Source organism: Sinocyclocheilus rhinocerous, unplaced genomic scaffold (assembly GCF_001515625.1).
Source record: "Sinocyclocheilus rhinocerous isolate Xijiao unplaced genomic scaffold, SAMN03320098_v1.1 scaffold464, whole genome shotgun sequence".
NCBI classification, from domain to species: Eukaryota; Metazoa; Chordata; class Actinopteri; order Cypriniformes; family Cyprinidae; genus Sinocyclocheilus; species Sinocyclocheilus rhinocerous.
In genome coordinates, this window is record NW_015627918.1 from 326,641 (window position 1) to 348,253 (window position 21,613).

At 38.1% G+C, this 21,613-nt stretch overlaps 1 protein-coding gene across 1 annotated transcript in view; it reads right to left on the reverse strand.

Moving 5' to 3' along the window:
• Positions 1-3,813: 3,813 nt before the first annotated feature.
• The window catches only part of LOC107737055 (signal peptide, CUB and EGF-like domain-containing protein 3), a 119,618-nt gene continuing 101,818 nt past the window's right edge, over positions 3,814-21,613 (reverse strand). The window contains exons 9-22 of the mRNA XM_016548459.1: positions 16,597-16,713; positions 14,206-14,328; positions 13,864-13,980; positions 13,682-13,777; positions 12,577-12,693; positions 10,688-10,846; positions 10,370-10,573; positions 9,687-9,848; positions 9,391-9,558; positions 8,338-8,499; positions 7,810-8,007; positions 7,433-7,585; positions 7,172-7,251; positions 3,814-5,755 (exon numbers count right to left, since the gene is read on the reverse strand). Of these exons, the coding sequence (XP_016403945.1) occupies positions 5,603-5,755; positions 7,172-7,251; positions 7,433-7,585; positions 7,810-8,007; positions 8,338-8,499; positions 9,391-9,558; positions 9,687-9,848; positions 10,370-10,573; positions 10,688-10,846; positions 12,577-12,693; positions 13,682-13,777; positions 13,864-13,980; positions 14,206-14,328; positions 16,597-16,713 (2,009 nt within the window). The 3' untranslated portion in view covers positions 3,814-5,602. The remainder of the gene's footprint in view (positions 5,756-7,171; positions 7,252-7,432; positions 7,586-7,809; positions 8,008-8,337; positions 8,500-9,390; positions 9,559-9,686; positions 9,849-10,369; positions 10,574-10,687; positions 10,847-12,576; positions 12,694-13,681; positions 13,778-13,863; positions 13,981-14,205; positions 14,329-16,596; positions 16,714-21,613) is intronic.

A 21,613-nucleotide genomic window follows, 5' to 3' on the forward strand; every position in this document is an offset into this window, starting at 1 on the left:
GATTTAATATTTATATATTATTATTACATTAACTTATTAGGGCTATATTTTTATATTTATTGTTATATATGCTTATTTCCCCTTTCAATTTGTGTATTATTTTACCTAGTTAACGTTTTGTATAATTATGCTAGTATTTGCTAGCCTACCATATATTTTGAAAATAAACGCCTGACAATTATGCCAATAAAGTTTTTAAGTGAACCGAACATGTCACCTTACGGGCACCGTACGTAGGTGATGGCAAATAGTTTTTTTTTGTTGTTTTTTTAATGCTTTGCCTTTTCTCTGCTTGTGTTCTACATGGTGGTTGTTCAGCCTAGATGCATTCATTAGCTAACAACATTTGAATTGCAATTTATTTTGTTAATTAATGTATTAATATGATGTGAGTTCCAGTTACCAGTGTGACACTAAAACAGGTCGTTGTAATGGCTACTTTTTACTTAAGTACATGTCACAGGGATGTGATTCTTCCAGATTTAGCTGAACGAGCTCACAGCACCATCTTGCACCACCATGAATTTTTATGAATGGTGGTGAGAATTTGAGATTGCTTAGTAGTACTATGATAAAATTCGCAACGGTTGTGATGTAATTATATAAATGTAGACTATAGTCTGATGCGCTACATGTCTACAGTACTGTGTATTCACTGTAAATGCTAGCTGCATTTGAGTCGCTTTAATTTGCATTTGGGAACGCAACATTCGTCATTACAAATCATTTATAAATCTGTTGTTGTTTACAAAGAGAAGTTTCAGATCCTTAAGAAATCATTTTATGCTGATTTGCTGCTCAAGAAACATTTACTATTTATTATTGTCAATGTTAAAAACAGTTAATGCTGCTTAACCTTTTTGTGGAAACAATGATACCACTCAAACATTTGTGGTAAGATTTAAAAAAGAGAGAAATTAACAATTTATTCATACATTAAAGTGATGAAAAGTGAGTGAAGAGTGGAGACATTTAAAATGTTACAAAGGATTTCTATTTAATAGACCGTTTCAACAGCAACAACATAAACAAACGTAACTGTGCACACGCGCTTTTGTGGCCTAAACTTAACTTCCAGTAGACTTCCGCAAAGAATCAATAACAAGAGAGTCCCTCTAGAGTGGATTATTTCTGATAACAAGCAAAATAAGTAAATTACATTAGCTAGCAGGTTAAAACTGTAGCTGTGTCTCATTTAGAAGGCTGCGCCCTCCGGAGGTCGAATCCTCTGTAGGATTGTAAACATCACATCTGGCTTGTGTGTACATCTGCCGGTGCCGGCATTTTTCAAATTAACAACGGTTGTTTACGGCGACGCAAAGAATTGTGGGTTATCTGTAGCAGCGAAGGATACACCTCATGCATCCTCCGAATTCCTGTGAATGAAGGTTGCATTCGGAGTGTCCTACTTGATTTTCTGAAATGAGACAGCCTTCATGACGTATGCAGCCTTCGAATGCGACCTCCGGAGGGCGCAGCCTTCTAAATGAGACACAGCTTATGTCTTACCTGGCTGCCAAGCCTCTCTTTGCACAGCGGTGATCCAGAAATAGAGGTTTCCCCGGTAACGGCTGTACACAAAGCAGCGCTGCGATCACAAACGCTGCTTTATCAGGCATTACAGGCATTATGAAATTATAAAGGACATCGACAATTTTATAAAGACAGTCAGAGATACAATGATATAAAAACACCCGATTCTCGTTTTGACTTTGAAACGTGCAGTGCTCATGTTATTCAACGAAGTCAAAGCCTTTTGGAAACTATATTTGTGACGGTCAGTTTTGATATTGTGGCGGGTTGCCAGAAAAAAATCAATGTATGGGAAACACTGTGTTGCATCCCATAGCACAACAACCTGCGCACAAACTTCAGTCTACTCATCACCTTAACTGCGTTTGTAGTCGGCGCCATATTACTAGACACTAAGGTTAGCCAGACCGATAAACAAACACAGACCGGAAGTTAACTTAGGGCCAGGCGGCGCGTGCATCCTCTAAAACGTCTATAAATGCTTTAAGAGATGTAATAAATATATTTCAGAAATGCAAATAAATGCTGTTCATTGAACTTTCTATTTAAGATTCCTGAAAAATAAAATGTATCACAATTTCCACACAAAATATGAAGCAGCACAACTCTTTTCAACAAATGTTTCTTGAGCATCAAATCAAATTGTAATGATTAATGATATAAATTAAAGTCATATTTAATATTAGTCTGACAAATAATGAGATAAATATTGGTAATTATTCCAGGTAATATAAATCTAGGTAAAAAGATTAAGGCCAAAATAATAATAAAATATTCTAAACTAATGAAGTAACAAGTTTAGTTATAGGTGACTTAATATTTATGCACGCTACAGCATTGTGGATACTTCTTCCTATTTCTTGTGCTTGTCATCTATCTTCCATTTTCTGTATACATGTAAAGAACTCAAAATAGTCAACTTTAAGAACACCAATTTTTTTTTATCATTTAAAAAGACAATACAAAATCCAGACATTTTTACATGAGCATAAACAAATTTCAAGTGCAAATACCATTCCCCATGCCATGAAACATTGTGGCAAAGTCATTTTTCTCTTAAAAAAAAAAAGACATTTTGAAAAAGAAAAATGGGGAAAAGACCAAAAAAAAAAAAAAACAGACTAAAATAAAATAAAAGAGCAACATGGATTGATCAAAACATTTAACTTTGAAATGGGTTTGGTAGAGCAAAGACAAAGGGGGAATTATAAAAATAAAGCAGCAATCACAGACTGCCAATGACATTGACTAGTTAGAGTAGCTAATACTCTGCATTTCTTTTAGTGAACATTCAACAAAACATTGACTACTTTGCCACAAACTTTTCATTTCATGGCAATCGTGGCTATTTCACATATGACCCATCCCTTTTTTAATGGAGATATCCAACCTGCAGTGCTGCAACACAGGACGTTACATGTTTAGTAGTAGATGGTGACGAACTTGAGTTTGGTTTCTTGAGTGGGGCAATATGGACATTTCACTTCTTCTTGGGTTAACCCAAGCTGTTTTTTCTATACTATCATATTTATACATTTAAACAATTATATTAGTGACCCTTGTGATAGATGACAAATGTACAAAATAGCTAAAATTTCAATGACTGCTTCATAAAGTAACCCTTTCAAACATCTCACACATTCCATTCTCTTTAGTTCTGGATTTTATGATATAGTCTTCAGGGATAAATTTTCTGTCCATTACATAAAAAAAAGGGGTGGGACAACCATGTGTGTCTGTAGACCGATAAACTTTAAATAAAAGAAGTTTGGGTCAAAGGTTGCGGTTAAATGCATTTGACCCCATGTGGAGCCAGTGAAGTCAATACCACAAATTTTTTTCCCCAGCACAGAAATAGTCCCAAAACATTCTACGTAAATGAAAACATTTTTAGCCACGCAAGCTTGATTTAATGAATCACTGTTTTCTGAAACGTGCATGCACTGTATGTTGCATTCTGAGAATTGCATTAGCGTAAACTATCTTCTTTTAAGGTAAAAATGGTCTTTTAGGTGAGCTGCTGAGATGGCAAAGAGAATCTCGTTGAGCAAGTTAAAGTCGATGTGTATATATACAGTATTTCACAGAAGTGAGTACATACCTCACATTTTTGTAAATATTTTATTATATCTTTTCATGTGACAACACTGAAGAAATGACACTTTGCTACAATGTAAAGTAGTGAGTGTACAGCTTGTATAACAGTGTAAATTTGCTGTCCCCTCAAAATAACTCAACACACAGCCATTAATGTCTAAACCGCTGGCCACAAAATAGCTTTTTGTTTTTTTAATACAAACATGGCAAAGTAACTATAGCCCCCTTAAGTCCCGAAGACTGTTACCACCACAGCAACTCAAGAATGCATGTTTATATACAACGGGACCATGTGCTTGCAACACACTGGCCAAGCGTTTGCATACTTGCGTAGAGTATGAATCTGGCATTAATGTTTAAAGATTGAACGCACCCTCTTTTGTGTCAACCTTTGGACTGGAGGATAGCGCAATGGTAAGTTTCTAAATACAAGGTCGGGAGTTGTTTGGATTTATCTCTCAGACTCCAATCAGTCTACGTTTATTTCATATTTACAATATACAAAAAAAGAGAAAAGTAAACTACCATTTTGACCAGTCCTTTTCTGTTTACATATCAAAACTGGGTATGGTTTAACCTTCTCAAAGATTCGTTCTTTTTTCACTTCATGTAAAGGGCTTTACCTATAAACACATTTGTGAGGAATACTAACGGGTTCATAATTAATACAGGAAACACTCATAAATGTCAACATCCACAGGTTTATCCTGACACTTTTGCACTTCAGGCACTTCTCACCACGGTCCGTTGAAACCCTACACCTGCAACCCAAATGCTGCTTCGCTTTTGGTCCTTATGTAATGTGCAAAACAAATTCGAAACACTTCATCGTTCACTTCAACGTCGTTTCATCCTGAAATCTGGAGTGATGCCATTTTTTGCTCAAGTCCATCCACGTCAACCTGTGGTTTACGTTTATCAGTGATTCGTGTCTGCATTATGAAAACATTACTTCCAACCTGTGAATGATTTCGTCCTCTTGACTGCTCTTCTCTATAGGAAATTTTGTGAATCGCATTAGGTAAAACCAAAGGCTTAAAGTGACGTTTCTGAAGAAGCAGCAGCAATTGCATGTTCTGCAAAAAACTCTCACAGAACTGAGTGTTAACAGTCCACTGTTTTTACAATACCATCCGACCTTTTCATCACCCGAGCCTTTCCAATAACCCACATATCTCTTATGCCTTGTTAAATTAATTTGAATATTAGGAAATAGACGAATATGCGGTTGACAATAATACAATCCGAACAGGCAGACCTTAATAAAACGTTACTGTATTAACAGCATGATTTATAGATTACATGTATGCTCTAGGAGCTCAAATAAAATGCTTTAACATTGTGAAATGCTTGATATGAATTAGATCTTACCAAGAGCACACTAAAAGTACAGATATACAAAAGATTGTACATTTATTTTGAGAACTACGAGTTTACAAGAGCTGGAAATTGGGGAAAAAAATACTATTTTTTAAAGCACGATCACAGCTAGCTCCAGTTCGACAAATAGATTTTCTTTTCTTTGACATGCTACAACTTTCTTTTGTCTGTACAACACAATCAGGCGTGTTTAAACTCACACGTCGCTCTTAACGGGGGGCATGGGAACCACCCAAACCATCGTCGTCCTCTTCAGGACACCTCAGGACTGAGCGTGCAAACGTACGAACAAAAAAAACATCAACACAGTACAGAATGGTGACCAACACGTAGAGAAAGGAAACACTTCAGTTTGGCTTGATACGACTGCATTACATGTAGACTACACAGAAGCTTTTTTTCCTCTCGGAGATGACTGACAAGAAAAAGAAAAGAAAAAGGTAAAGTGAAACATCTGCATAGTGTGATTGTGTGTGTGTGCCATTGAAAATGTGTATGTGTGAGTGTGTGTATTTCCTTTAAATGTGTGTAGGATCCCGTTGATTCGAGGCCAGGTGACTGGAGATGTGTGGAGGTGGACAGCGCTTTTGGACTATTTGTACGGACGCAGGAAGGCGGAGACTTTGCTGTGGATGAGGCGTATGAATGAACGTGGGAGCATCTCTGTGGAGTCCCGAGTTGAGTACTTGTAGTAATTGTTTGGGTGAGCCAGCACATCAAACAGGGTTTTAATCAGTTTTTTGTCCTGGTGAGAATCAAAAAGGAGAGAAATGGAATGAGACCTGGAATAAATTGTCATCATGTATGGTTAATCTTTCTATACCGTGAACACAGTTTAGGCAAAAATCACAAATTTCGGGTTTTGGATAAAGAGATGTAGTAAAAGACTCTTGTGTCTTGGAAAACGCATAAAATATTTTTAAAACGTTCATTGCTGTTAGACTTCACTACACTGCAAAAGAAAAATTTTCTTCCTCAGTATTTTTTCTTGTTTTCCAGTATAAAATTCTTAAAGGGTTAGTTCACCCAAAAATGAAAATTCTGTCATTAATTACTCACCTTCTTGTCGTTCCAAACCCGTAAGACCTTCGTTCATCTTCGGAACACAAATTAAGATATTTTTGATGAAATGTGAGAGCTCTCAGACCCTGCATAGACAGCAATGCAACTGAAATATTCCCAAGTCCAGAAACGTATTAAGGACATCGGTAAAACAGTCCATGTGACATCAGTGGCTCAACTTCAGTTTTGCGAAGCTAAGAGAATACTTTTTGAGCGCAAAGAAGATAAAAATAACAATTTATTTAACAATTCTTCTCCCCCGAGTTACGTCTTCTGCCATTTTGGAGAGTACCCAAGAGTGTAATCGACGTAATCAGCATTGTTTACATTCGGGGGAGAAAGCCTGCGCTTGAACGTAATCTGCGTAATCAGCGTTGTTTACGCTTGGGGAAAAGCGTGCGTATGTGTTGTGATACTCTCTAAAATGGCGGAAGACGTAACGCGGGGGAGAAGAATTGTTGAAAACAATTTAATTTTTGTTTTCTTTGTGCACAAAAAGTATTCTCGTAGCTTCGCAAAATTGAAGTTGAGCCACTGATGTCACATGGACTGTTTTACCGATGTCCTAACTACGTTTCTGGACCTGGGAATATTTCAGTTGCGTTGCTGTCTATGGGAGGGTCAGAGAGCTCTCACATTTCATCAAAAATATCTTAATTTGTGTTCCGAAGATGAACGAAGGTCTTACGGGTTTGGAACGACATGAGGGTGAGTAATTAATGACAGAATTTTCATTTTTGGGTGAACTATCCCTTTAATAGAAGGTACTTTAACTTGAAAAGCAAAAAGTCTTGAGATAGTAAGTCTTGTTTACTGAAAAATATATAGAAATTAAGTGAGCTTAAAACAAGAAATACATGTGCCAGTGGAGACTTAAAATAAACTTATTTCAAGGGGGAAACTTGTTTATTTTTCTTACTCATTGGCCGATACCTTTTCTTGTTTTAAGCAAAAAACTTGCTTTTGATACAGAAAACAAGACTTATATCTTAAGTCAATTTACTTCTCAAGTTAATGTATCTTAAGAATGTTGAGATATTTATATTGGAAAACAAGATAAAAATAACAAGTAAATTTTTTTTTGCAATGCAAAACTAACCTTGAGTATTTCTTGATGGTTTTCAGAGGCATAAAGTCTTCCATCTCTTACAATGTCTTCAACCAGCTGCTCATAGTCTTCTAAATAAAAGAAAATCAAAGACATTTTAGTGCCAATGAAAGTCAAGAATGAATAGAAACCCATTAAATATCTTATCAAACATCAATATACATCTTTCTCCTGAGAATTTTTAGCATTATTTTTCTTTTTATATATACAGAACTAAATGTGTACAGCCTAGGGCTGATCTGGAGACTGTACCATCGTAAGTGACGTATGGAATCTGGAATCCGCGAGCACTGTTTACATCATTGGATTTGAAGTTGATCCAGAGGCGGCGCGATCGGGAGGTAAAAGCGATCGGTCTCTCATACGTCTGACATGTTTCATAGGTGGTGATAGAGGTCACTGATCCTAAGAAAACAAAATGTTAGTGTTCAAATCAAAGCTAAACTATTTTTAGAAGCAAACCATCACCACTAAAATGAAGAGACTGCAGACACCCTGGTAAGTCAATATTTTGTTACACTAATATCAAATCTATATGCATGTTAACATTAAGTTTGTTGTACTGAAAGTGTGAAATCATTTTTGACACTTGATATAAAGGATAAACCTGGAAGAGCACAAAAATGTACCGTTCTTCCTCATTACTAGGACATCTCCGCACTCATCCTCAGATGGGAGGAAGATCTCTGGAACAACGATCAGAATCTTGCGTTTGTGTGGAGGGTTGATCGTCCAGATACACTCTACGTTGGCTGGGTAGTTTCCTGGATAGTTGGGAGACTCGATGTATCCGATGAACTCGCCTATTTCACCCCCACATTCCCGATCTGAACGCACCCACAAACAAACAAGAAGATAACATCATGGTAAATTCCTCACTGAGAACATTTCTAGACCTGGATTTTTGTCCGTAAAATGCTTTTTATTCCCAGTGCCAAAATACAGGTTTAACCTTCAGAAAACACAGAATTTAAAGGGGTCATATGATGCTTTTTTAAAGATCATTATTTTGTGTATTTGGTGTAACAGAATATGTTGATGCAATTTGTTGACCTGATGTTGCTTTTACTTCCAGATTTCCAATCAACAACAGACTCTTATCAGCGTAAGGGACTCATAAGAAGTCCACACTTGTGTTTGAGGATGAACAGACTCACTCTTGCATTGAGACACACTGATGGCCCCGTCGAAGTCTGTGGTGGTGTTTCCTGGACAGGAGATGCAGTAGTTTTGTCTGAACTCAGCCTGGTAGGTTCCATGAGGACAGCGGATGCAGCGATGGACTGAGGTGTTATAATAATGACCTGGAGAACACAACACTACACACACAAGGACACCAGTATCACATGGGCTGATTTAGCATGAAGTTTCCTTCACACGGACCCCACATGAATCTAATTTTAGTAAATGAAAGGCTTCATTTGTCCAGTTCAGGTGGTCTAATCAATCCTTTGTTGAATATTTGAACCATATTACACTTGAGGAAAGTACTCATGATTTAAACAGTTTTGTGAGTCAAACATCCATTACTGATGTCTACACACAAACGCATTATAGTAAACTAAAACCATAAAAAAAACTTCAATTACTTGATAAACATTAACTGAATTAAAATAAAGTACAAAAACTTAAACTTTATTTCAGCTAGTTGCCAAGGCAACATTTCTCATTTGCATTTAATTTAACTTGATAAACTAAAATAATTAAATGGAAATAAAAATAAACAAAATACATAGAAATATAAAAAAACTAATAAAAATGACAAAACAAAATTAACTAAAATTAAAAGTCAAATAAAAACTCATTTGAAATATTAATAAAAACTATAATAGTATCTCAATGATGCTGAAATTACACTGGTGTAAACAACACAGGGGCGGATTTAGTGATTTGGGGGCCCCAGGCAAAATACAGGAATGGGGCCCTATACAATTTCACACATTTACAACCTTGAGGTTCCTTTCACTGTTGCTCGCTGCTGCACGACCGTGTCCCATAGTTGTGTCTAATCTTTTAGATTTTTCATGTACATGTCATGAATTAAGGATTTCTTTAATGTTGTAAATCCCTTGTTCACATTTAAACAGGTTATAATAGTATTTCTGAAACAACATACAAATTGTGCACCATGTTTTGCTCCAAACATCATTTTATGCCCACTGTCTAGCTTTATGTAAATGCACTGCACTGTAGTGCTCAAAATGTCTGACCTTTGACCTCACAGTCATTAAAGGAGCTGGCACCCTCTCTTTTGGTACCGAGCCCACCTCCACAGGGGAAACAGAGAGTTCGTCCTGGGTCGGGTTGGTACGTTCCCAGAGGGCACGGCTGACAGGGCTTGAACCCGTCACTGGAGAAATAACCTGGCGGACATTGACCTATAAACAGACAAAAATGACCAGGAATGGTTAAAAATGTACTCTTAAAAGACAAATTAATAAGTGCCTAGTGCAGGACACATTTACATCCATTACAAGTAGAAGGCACATCGATTTAATCTAGTTACCTGCACATGACGTGATGTTGCGGGCCCCTTGTGGGCCATGGCGGTCTCCTCCAGGACAAAGATCACAGGCCAGCTGACCTTCACGTTCCTGGAATGTTCCAGGCGGACACTGGACACAGCGTTCCTGCTCACCGTGGTAGTATGACCCAGGCAAACATCTGACTAAGAGAGAGCAGCCAGCAGGGGGCAGCAGTGAGGAAGCTGAAATTCTGAGCTCCTTTTATTTTTTGACAGATGCCTTTTGACTTTGAAATTTGATTTTAAAGACCTTGTAGTTTCAAGTGATCAATGTAAAATGCTATCATTCGTAACCCAAGACTTGAAAAATTGTGAATTGTGCTTTAGTTAGTTTTGTTTCCATTGCATTTGCTGTCAGTATTTTCCAATTCCTTTTTATAAAAGTTTGCAAGCGATCTCGGTTAATTGTCACTATCAAAAAATAGCAATGGCATAACTTCTGTTCATTTTACACATTTTGCAGCACTTCTGCATAAAAAAAATTTTTTTAGGCAATCAGAGACCAAGTCAAAGACTTTTATTCATGAGTCGCTAATTTATAGTCTCAACTTGTTTTGTGACTGTCTCAGACCATCTTGAGTTTCTAGCTCTAGCTCTCTTGCATCAAGTTGCAGTGGAGAAGGGGGTTCATATATAACAGGCCCCACTCACTCTTCTGTTCTTACCACAGCGGCCGCTGTCTTTTTCTCGGCCCGGTCCACAGTTCTCCTGCCTCAGTGCAGCTTGTGGGAGCTTCTGTGCCACCTCGTACTCCAATCCAGCCACACGGATGAGGAAACGCTCCTGGTTTATGGATTTTTTCAGGGCTTTAATGTATGACTTCATCTGCTGCTCCATACGCTGTCTTTGACACATCATGTTACAGTTCCCTACAGGAGAACAAGATGAACGTCATGACCTTAATGCGCCGCATTTCCACGCTCATCCTGCAGTTTCTGTAGGTAGGTAGAGGGTTTATTTTAGGAGGAGGATGTCAGACTCACCAGTGGCATCTCCTGGCTTGACCTCAGCCTCCAGCTCCAGAGTGATGCGCGTGACCTCTTTGCTTGATGGGTTACGTGCCCGACGACCTTTGGCCTTCTTAGACGAGTCGCACTTCAGGTTAACGAACGTGACCAGGCAGTTGTTGCACGGTTGGCCACCTGGAAATCAAGTCATTATTCACACAACAAGGGCATTTAGGTGATGCAGTAGCACATTTTTTGGAGTGACATTATTGGATTGTCAACTCCTTAAAGGGATAGTTCACCCAAAAATGAAAATTACCCCATGATTTACTCACCCTCAAGCCATCCTAGGTGTATATGACATTCTTCTTTCAGACGAATACAATCGGAGTTATATTAAATAATGTCCAGGCTAATCCATGCTTTATAATGGGAGTGGATGGTAGCCCAAAATTTGAAGTCCAAAAACTTGCACCCATCCATTATAAAAGAAGTCTTATAAAAGGCCTTCTGAATAGACGCGATGCGTTTGTGTAAGAAAAATATCCATATTTACAACTTTATAAACCTTAATCTCTAACTTCCGCTAACTGTCGTACGCTCGTTCATGAGAGAGTGGCGTCCAGCGGATGACGTAGGAAGTAGGCGTAGAATAAGCTCCGGTGAGAATACGCTAGTCTCGCGAGAAACAAGTTTTGTTTACAGCAAAGGTGTCCTCTTGGCTTATATCGAAATCCTCCGACATTTTTCTTTACAAATCCTCGTTTTGCACTACTAATTCGTGACCGGTGTTTTGTTTTGCTCTCTCCTCTGCGCTTCCACGTTCGTCACTTCCGTGTTCGACACCGCGTTTGCCTACTTCCTACGTCATCCGCTGGACACCACTCTCTTGTGAACGAGCGTACGACAGTTAGCGGAAGCTAGAGATTAAGGTTTATAAAGTTGTAAATATGGATATTTTTCTTACACAAACACATCGCGTCGCTTCAGAAGGGCTTTATTAACACCCCGGAGCCGTGTGGACTTCTTTTATAATGGATGGGTGAAATTTTTTGGACTTCGAATTTTGGGCTACCATCCACTCCCATTATAAAGCATGGATTAGCCTGGACATTATTTAATATAACTCCGATTGTATTTGTCTGAAAGAAGAATGTCATATACACCTAGGATGGCTTGAGGGTGAGTAAATCATGGGGTAACTTTCATTTTTGGGTGAACTATCCCTTTAACTGTTTCAAATATATAGCATGAAATTTATAATAATGGAGTTTTTGAAGGGACCCAAAAATGAAAACTGACATAATTTACTCACTCTCATGTTGTTCCAAACCCAGACTTTGTTTACGATCACGTTATATAAGCCTTTGGTTACAATACGATCTCTCTATCTGATAACAGGTTTCATTTAGGCCTTTATTCACATATAAACACGCATACATAGAGCAAATCACATATGGTAAACACATGTGCTAACCATATGTGTATGCATGTGTGTCGATCATTGTTTAGATGTAAATAAAAGCTTAAGGTCAGTCTGTTCATCATATAAAGTGATCGTACAAAGACTTGGATTAAACCGCTTGATTCATATGGATTCATTTTGCGATGCCTTTACAACTTTACTGGATATTGTAAGTTTTGGTTACCTGTAACGAAACCTCCAAGGTTTCATTAAAAATGTTAGGAATACTTTGAATATTAACTAAAGTCGAATGGGTTTGGGATGACACAAGTGTGAGTAGTAAATGATAACATAATTTTCATTTTTGGGTGAACTATCCCTTATAATCCCAATTATCACTGTTTATGTAGCAAAACGAGAACGCAGCTCCCTCGACAGACAGTACTACGACCTTATTCCACAACAGGGACCATCAAAATGACATGGTACCCTTCATTTCCTGGCCCCTATGACCTCTGACCTGGCCCGATCTGTCTGCCGTTGTCCTCTGCCCTCCCTTTATGCTTTGGGTGCAGGTGGCATTTGGCATTCTTGATCCGGAAGGACACCGTCTGCTTCACTGGAGGAGCCTGAGTCTCTACAACCAAACAAAGAGGCCTTGACATGCAGCTCAACATGATTCATATAAAGCCCTTGCTGACAACTACTAGCTAACTACATTAATTCACAGCTGCTGGCTGGCTGGCTACATTTAACGTGCTTGATTGAAAAATAAAACCAGCTGGGCTGTTTGTGAACATTTAAAGCAGATTCATGTTAGCTTTATGCTCACTCTGAACACTTATGAGGAACAGCAATTTGAGATTATAGTTTGCCGTGACAGGCATCCCAATGTGAAACGAGTCTGACATCAAAACAAACATCAGGCATGGTAAATACGTTTCTAATTTGCCAAGCACATCAAGTGATCATGTAATTGGACAGCTGCAATGTATCTGTCATTATGTTTCTCGGAATCATCGACTGCAGCTGTACAAAAGAAACGTCTCATCGGTTTCCAGGTTCTGTTTGCTGGCACTTTCAAAAAATAGGACCTGCAATTTAGAAACGTAAGTCTTATTTTCTTTTTCAACAAATGATCAGTGAAATTGAAGGGCTTAGCATTAAGAAACTGTTTATCGTTAACCACAGGAGATCAAATTAAATGATATATGATCCTTTTTATTTTCTATTAGTTTATATGTGGCATCTGTGATGACAAAACATTGATAAATTATGATAAGTATTAAATAAACATTAAAAAACACTATGCCAAAATGGGTAACAGGGTTGCAAGTTGAGTCTAAATTAAGCCGACAATCAGCAGGAGCTAGCTAGTTTAGGGCCAACTGTTGGCTTATAGTTATTAATACATTACGCTTAATGGTTTCTGTAACATATCTCACAACTAAAAATGGGATTACTTTAATGCGATTACCTGTATGGGTACCTACGTATAACGGTAAAATAATAAATACAATTAGACATCAAATTGTACCCTATTTGTGGAACGTGCACACCATTAGTTGGCACGATTCAATTGCCTATGAGATAAGGAAGGTGTTGGGACGTATGTATGATCTTACCTATGCAGCTTTGGATGCTGCTTGCGTTTAATCTGCTGTGAGATTTACCTCGTAGGATGGGCATTCCACAGCTAACAGAATAGCTGTTGTCTGATTCTGTGAAACGTAAAATGAAAATTGATCACAGAGCTGAATGGACAAGTTTGTTAAATTAAGTATTTTAGGAGGTATTTGGTTTCTACCTGATAGGTAATGTGCTTTAGATGCACAAGTGAGAGAGCAGCTCTCTTTCTTCCCCATTTTACTGCAAGTAAGGGTGGCTTTGGGGGCCGCCAGACTGGACGTACACTTCACAATCTCTGTGCAGAAATAATAAGTTTGACTCCAAGCAAGTACACTGAATTAGTTTTTTGTTAATATGCATCAAAAGTGTGTAGATCACATTGGATCTCAAAGACAATCAACTAATACATATCTTTCATTTATAAAATACAGAACTAATAGCAGTCTTTGGCATTTGCATTTGAACCATAAGATTTTAGTTGCATCTGAATGGTCTCTAGGTGGCACTCTTGTCCACATACCAATGCAATCCTTCCTGTTCCAGTGCAGTTTGTAACCAGGAGGGCAGGTACACTCGTAACTGCCCGGAGTGTTCACACATCCGAATTTACAGCCACCCCGATTAATGCTGCACTCATCAATATCTATAAAACAAAACAGACAATTACAAATAATTTATCTTTGTTCTAAAAGGCAATATAGAGAAAATGCAGGCATTCAACTAATGAAAATGTACTGTATGCATAGAATACTTGGATAACCTATAAACACAGCAACCCACACTTTATCCAACAATGCAATTCACTCGACTCAACCTTCCATTTATGTTGTGACAAGTGAATCTAACATGAATGTAATTACACAGGTTAACATCAATACTTTTAACTAGTTACTCTCCAACACTGGAACAAAACAAAGCCAAACAATAGACAAAACAGATATAGTTTGAGTGAATTCGAAACAGAGACAGAGTCAACAAATTCAACAAATTCATTTTCTAAAAAAGTGGGCGAGCAGGAATTTTTTTATGTTTCTTTAAGGAATACAGAGCTCGCTTGCTAGGCAAGTGTGGTTTTCCTTCTCTTTGTCATTCTTTTGTTCCCCATCAGATTTGAACCGGCTCCAGGCTAAATCACATTTCCTTTCCCTGTCTGGATCCCGAGCCTTCATTAATCTAAAGAGCGAGGAAGGGGACGGGGGAAGAGAAAACCAATGTTAGATTGGCACTTCTGTTAACCTCTTGTAGCTACAGTCTCGGTCAAAGTCCCTTTTATGTCAAGTCAGTCCACTTGATGACACCCTCAGGCAGCTGTTTTCAAGTCGTGCAAGTCTAGCTCCAATCTACTTGAATGGAGAAAGACCAAAACCAAAGAGTTTACATGTTCTTTGACTGTAAACTTTGCAATAATCAATTCTGACCCAAGGCCTATTGCAGCTTTAAAGGGGTCATATGATGCGATTTCAATTTTTCCTTTCTCTTTGGAGTGTTACAAGCTCTTGGTGCATAAAGAAGATCTGTAAAGTTGCAAAGACTAAAGTCTCAAATCCAAAGAGATATTCTTTATAAAAGTTAAGAGTCAGCCACGCCTACCTAAAACGGCTCGTTGCATCATATGACCCCTTTAAGGCCCTGATATACTTTAAGCGAAATTGAAGAATGAACGGGTGTGGCATCATTTCAAACAAAATCAAGGCAAAAAAAAAAAAGTTTGTTTCAGGAGTTCAAAGCAGTTCGTCGGATGGTAAACACCATCAAACTACTATTGGTCCATGCCGATGATGTTGTGCTCTGGAAATCTTCTCCGGTTCATTTCTTCTGTTTAGTCCGTCGAGGTCAGACGCAAGTAAACACATGAACACACTGGAGAGCTGCTTTATAGTAGAAGGTATCATATCGATCACAAGTGCAGTATGGAGTACCTCAAGGCTCAGTACTAGGGATAACAGTATACCGATGCAAAGGTATTTCAAACTTCTTTTTATCCCTAAGCAAAGAACGAAAAAGAACATTGCTCTGAGTATATTTCTATTTCCTGGCAGATAAGCCATCAATGGGAAACTGATGACCATTCTTTGGAAACAAAAGAGAGAACTCCATAAATCTGGGTGTTATCTAAGTGCTAACGGACAAAGAGATACATTCATTATTTCTGGTACTCTCAACAATAGTAAGACACATACATCACTAAATGACTCCTCATCTGCTCAATCAGCCCTGAAACAAGGTTCACTGATGCAGCTTATTTTGGCTGAGAGCCGCCCACTTAGACAGGAAGAAACCATCTGACATGATAACCATGTTAAGAAATCCACCCAATTTAGTACTGGGTTTATCTGAAACTGATTATAATATTACAAGACTTTCATAAGATCTTCTTCCTGAACATCCAAAAGTAATAAGTACCCATTATTTCACATATATACCTGAAACATCGAGGCTACTTGCTTTTTAACTAGTTAAGTGCTTAACGTAAGAGCGTATGGCCATTAATGTGCAAGGCTTCCACCGTCATTCACTTCTAGTAATTTTATATTGCAAACTATTATCAAACACACCGGTTTGTAGCGTAAACAGTTTTACCGTTTACTGTGCTTCTATAGCGGCTAATGAATCGGAAGTCTCGCACATTCAAAGAAAATAGCTTGGTTGCAAAGTAAAGTGGATACAAACCTCAGAATAATCTTTACAGATTTGTTTAGGGTCCTGATTGCTGCCAGAGGAAACTGGAGAGCATTTATATAGGAAAGTCTCAGTTTTCATTGGATGTGTTTGCCCAAGGTCCTACCAAGTAGAGCTAGTGGGTCTGCCTACATGAGTTTTCTGTTAGATGTTTCTTTACTGCAGAGGAAATGGACATTGTTCTTGTAACTCAGAAACTTTGCTGACAAAACTCCTATAATCCATGGCTTACCTCCACAGTGAGCCACACCGTAGAGGACGTAACCTTTGTGGCAGTAGCACTGGAAACTTCCAGGTGAGTTCACACATGTGTGGTCACACGCCCGGTCGAAAGAACACTCATCTATATCTGCAAAAACAGGAAACACAAGCACTTTTATTCATATGATAATTATTGAATTCCCGCTGTAGTGTGGAAAACCGGTAGCCACGACAGTACCATGTGTCGCCAATCATTCCATCTGACGTCAGTCATTTCAGTGGAATCCCCAATTAGGTCTTAATAAACCCTCTGGTGTTCATTAACACACATTACCTGGCTAGAGCTGAAGTATTTAAACCCCTCATCCTTATTTCCTCAGAACATATGGAAATGATTTAGCCTTAAACGCTCCCCCGTCTGCCGTATTACGGAATGTGTCGTAATTTAAGACCATTACGGGTCAGTCTCTGGATTCTGTTGACTGCCACCTCACTCATTACTGCAGAAGTTCCCTGGACACCTCAGCTGCACACCATTTTTTAAATTAATATTAGTTTTGTGTTTTTGTTTTTTGTGTGTGTGTGTGTGGGGGGGGGGTATCATTCAACGCCTCAGCAGGAGAATAACACTGAAGGACTTTATAGACTCCAGAGACAACAATGAATATCCCAACACGCTTCCTCTAATTCCCATGAGACTCAACACTGCCTGGATTTAGTGTAAAAAGTCAGATTTCATTTATTTTCCAAAGGCAACTGAAGGCAAAAGAACACAACCAGCAGACTGCAAAAAATTATGTTCTTCCTCAGTATTTTTGTCTTGTTTTCCAGTACAAATATCTAAACATTCTTAACCCTCTGGTGCTATTTGGTCATTTTTGGCTAAAAAATATTTAGTTTTTTTTTTTTTTTTTTTTCATCGGAATGGGACAAAACTTGGTAAAGGTTTTGGCACTTGCTATGTAAACACACACACGCACACACACAAAATAAAATAAATCATGTACTTGATTCAAAAAGGTTAAATGGTCCTGAAAAAACAATAGTCACACTTGTGCTGTTCGCGGTCAAAAATTACTGCATTGGAAATACACCGATGAGTCACTACATTATGACTACCCCAAGCCTAGAGCAATGAGCACGCATCACAACTGAATGGTGCCGCAGTAGCAGCTCACTGAGCGGTACATATACCACCCGAGGACTGGATTTCAGTCAGTAGAGTGTTCGGTGTCAGAATGGGAAAAGCTGCTGATTTATCAGCGTTTGATAAAGGACCAACTGTGATGGCATGGCGTCTTGAAACTTTGATGTTGGAAATGGCACACCTTGTGGGTTGTTCACATGGTGCTATAGTGAGTATGTTTCAAAAGTGGTGCACGGATGGACAAACGATGAACCGTCATCCAGCCGTGTGTCGTTCCGCAGCTCCCTGATGCCAGAGGGGAGCGGAGACTGTCACGCATTATTCACAGTGCAACAAATCACCATCAGCTACAACAGTGGTGACCAGGATAATGTGTCACAGCAAACAGTTCATCGTGTCTTTTGTGTATGGGCCTGCATAGCCAACCACCCAGCCGGGTCCCCATGCTAACTGCATGTCATCGCCAACAATGCATGAAATGGGCCCAAGATCATCGAGATTGGACCGTGGATCATTGGAAGAAAGTGGCCTGGTCTGAAGAATCAAGATTCCTGGTGCATCATGTCGACGGCCTAACACAGATACGCCGATTATCCCAATAGCACAATCCCTGACAGCTGGTATCTGAACAACGTTGCGGACCAAGTGCACCCATTCATGGCAACTGTGTTCCTTGTCGGTGATGGCCATTACCAACAGGATAATGCACCTTGCCACACTGCCAGAATCATCAAGGAGTGGTTTGAGGAACATGATGGTGAATTTCTCTTAATGCCTTGGCCTCTAAATTCACCTGACATGAACCCAAACGAGAAGTGGTTTTGTGCTACATCACCACCACCCTGCATTGTACGGGAACTGGAGGACCTGCTGTTGTCATTATGGTACGAAGATACCCCAGGAGACCTATCGGCACCTTGTCGAATCAATGCCTCGCCGCATGGCTGCTGGGCTAAAGTAAGTCCTACAGGTTATTAGATAGGTGGTCATAATTTAATGGCTCATCAGTGTAAACAGGAAGTGAATTTCATCTAGTGGAAACGTCTGGTACTGCACCCAAAACAAATCCTTAAAATTTGACATAACTTGTTTAGATTTATGGCTTTGATTTTAGAGTCAAATATGTTTCATATCAAATTTTAAAATAATGTTTGTGCATTTTGTCATAATAAAAATACATTTCTATAACTTTTTTTAGTTTCACTTTTTTTCACTTATAATGTGCCAAGTGTCGTCTTTAAAAGAGACCAAACTTAAGTCTGTGCTCCAAAGCATTTAAAGGGGTCATATGATGCGATTTCATGTTTTCCTTTGTCTTTGGAGTGTTACAAGCTGTTCGTGCATACAGAGGATCCGTAAAGTCACAAAGATTAAAGTCTCAAACCCAAAGAGATATTCTTTATAAAAGTGAACGCTCAGCCACGCCCTCCTAAAACGCCTCGTTTAAACACGCTCACACATATCTACGTCACTGTGTGGGAAGATTTGCATAACACAGCCCAAATGTATACGCAAAGAAAGAAGGCGTAACTTTTATTCTCGCTGTAGTATTGTTGCACCGCCGCCACCATGTCGTGGAGACGCTGTGTGTTTCGTTGCAAAAGCTACTTTGTTTGGCCTTCCAAAAGACGACACAACTAGAAATCAGTGGTTAAGTTGTATTTACAACACTGTTCCAGAACAGTACATCCCAAATATCCAAGTGAGTGCAGCGCATTTTACGGAGGAAAGTTTCCTGAACCTGGTAAGGGGCATAACATTTCCGTCACACGCTTGAGGAATTCGGCCAATCACAACGCACTGGATAGCTGGCCAATCAGAGCACAGCTCGCTTTTCAGACCAATGAGCTTTGTAAAAATCGACGAGTTTCAGAAATGCGGGGCATAGAGGAGCAACAATAATGTACAGTATGTGGAAAATAATGTGTTTTTTGAATCTTAAACCGCGTAAAAAACTCTGCTTTACACCAAATACACAAAATAATGTTCTTTTTAGCAACATCATATGACCCCTTTAAGATTTACGACAGTTTAAGCTGGAAATGTTATTTTCAGGTCTGTGCTCAAAAAGTGGTAAACAAGTAATAAATGGATTATTCCATAAATATAAAACCTAGTACATTCATTTCATTGACAAACAAAAAAAGAAAAAAGTTTAAGTCGTTTCTGACTGCCATGCGAGCAGCAACAGAAGGTTAAGATACAAGTACTTGAGAGGCAAAATGACATAAGAACTGTCTTGTTTTCTGAAAAATGGGTCAAAATTAAGTGACTTTTTGCTTAGAACAAGAATAAAAAAAAAATCTGCCAGTGAGGTCAGAAAAATAAGTTCATGTTTTCTGACCACATTTGCAGATATTCTTGATTTAAGCATAAAGTGACATCATTTTGATCAAAAATTTCTTAACATCTTAAGTATATCTTAAGGCTTTTTGCTTCCAAGTAAATCTTGATTTAAGAATATTTAGATATTTGTACTGGGAAGCGACACAAATACTGAGGATGAAAATCATTTTTTTGCAGTGCATGGACTTTTGGGCTGTCAGTGTGACGTGCTATATTTCACCTAAAACAATTTTAAACATTTTTCTTACTGTAAATGTGTCCAGAATTTTGACAGGTAGTGTCACCAAAAGGTGACTAGAAATAATGAAAAAAAGTAACTGTGACCAGTTACAGCACCTAAAAAAGATGGCTGAATAAAATGTTATTTACAAACTACCCAATTATAATCTTACCTCAGATTTAAAACAACAGGTTTTAAATATAAAAAAAGTATTTTTTGAAGGTCAGGTTGTGTTGCTAGGATGCCATGAAGTGTATTTTTAGAGTGTTTGGGTGTTAGTATGCGGGTCTGACAGCAGGTGTGTGTACGTGCAGCGCTGCATTCTCTCATTGTTTCATTGTGTGTTTCAGTTCTCTATGCTAAGTGGGTACTGTGGGGAAAAAAAAAAACTTGGAATAGTGACAGAAACGGCTGAATCAAGGGGGTTATTTATATTAGAAATATTAACAAGATTTTCTAAGGAAAAAGTGAGTGGTACTTGTCCGTGCAAATCCATCGCCATGATGCCAAGAGATTGCAAGGGTCAAGTCATATTTATTTATGCAGCGCTTTATACATTACATATCGTTTCAAAGCAGCTTTACAGTAATTTAGTTCATCAGTGTCAATGCAATGGTCATTAGTTATGAAACAAACTTAATTCAACTATAAAGTAGCTCTACAAAATTATAAAATAAGCAGCTCTACAGAATGCAATAGTGTTGTTCTCCAGCTCAGTTCAATGTTGATTCAGTTCAGTTTAATAACATTGTTAGTGTGGCAGAGTTCATCAATTATGAAACAAATTCGATTCAGCTTTAAAGCAGCTCTACAGAAGACAATAGTTTCATCATCCAGCTCAATTCAGCTTAAGTTTTGTTCTCATCCAATAGTGGCAGTGCCGTCAAATCAATAATATTACTCAATGTTAAGTATCTCAGTGTGCCTGTGACACTTTGTGCATAGATTATTAATTTTTAGTTTCAAATTATTGATGAACTTTATAGCATTTAAAAGTACTAAGGCTCATGATTTGATATTTGCACTGCAAAAAAAAAAAAAAATAAAATAAAAAATTTCATTATCAGTATTTTTTTTTTCTTGTTTAGTACAAATATTTAAACATTCTTAAATCAAGATACATTTACTTGACAGGCAAAATTATGAAACCCTTTGGTGCTGCTCGTGTGGCAGTCAAAAATTACCAAATTTATTTATTTAGTTTTTTTTTAATGAAAATTTCAGTGAAATTAATGTACTATATTTTAGTTTGATAATGTTTTTATTTCATATTTTCTATTTTTAGGGGATTTTATAGCATTAAATGGAATAGTTATGAATCATTTATTGCCTCTT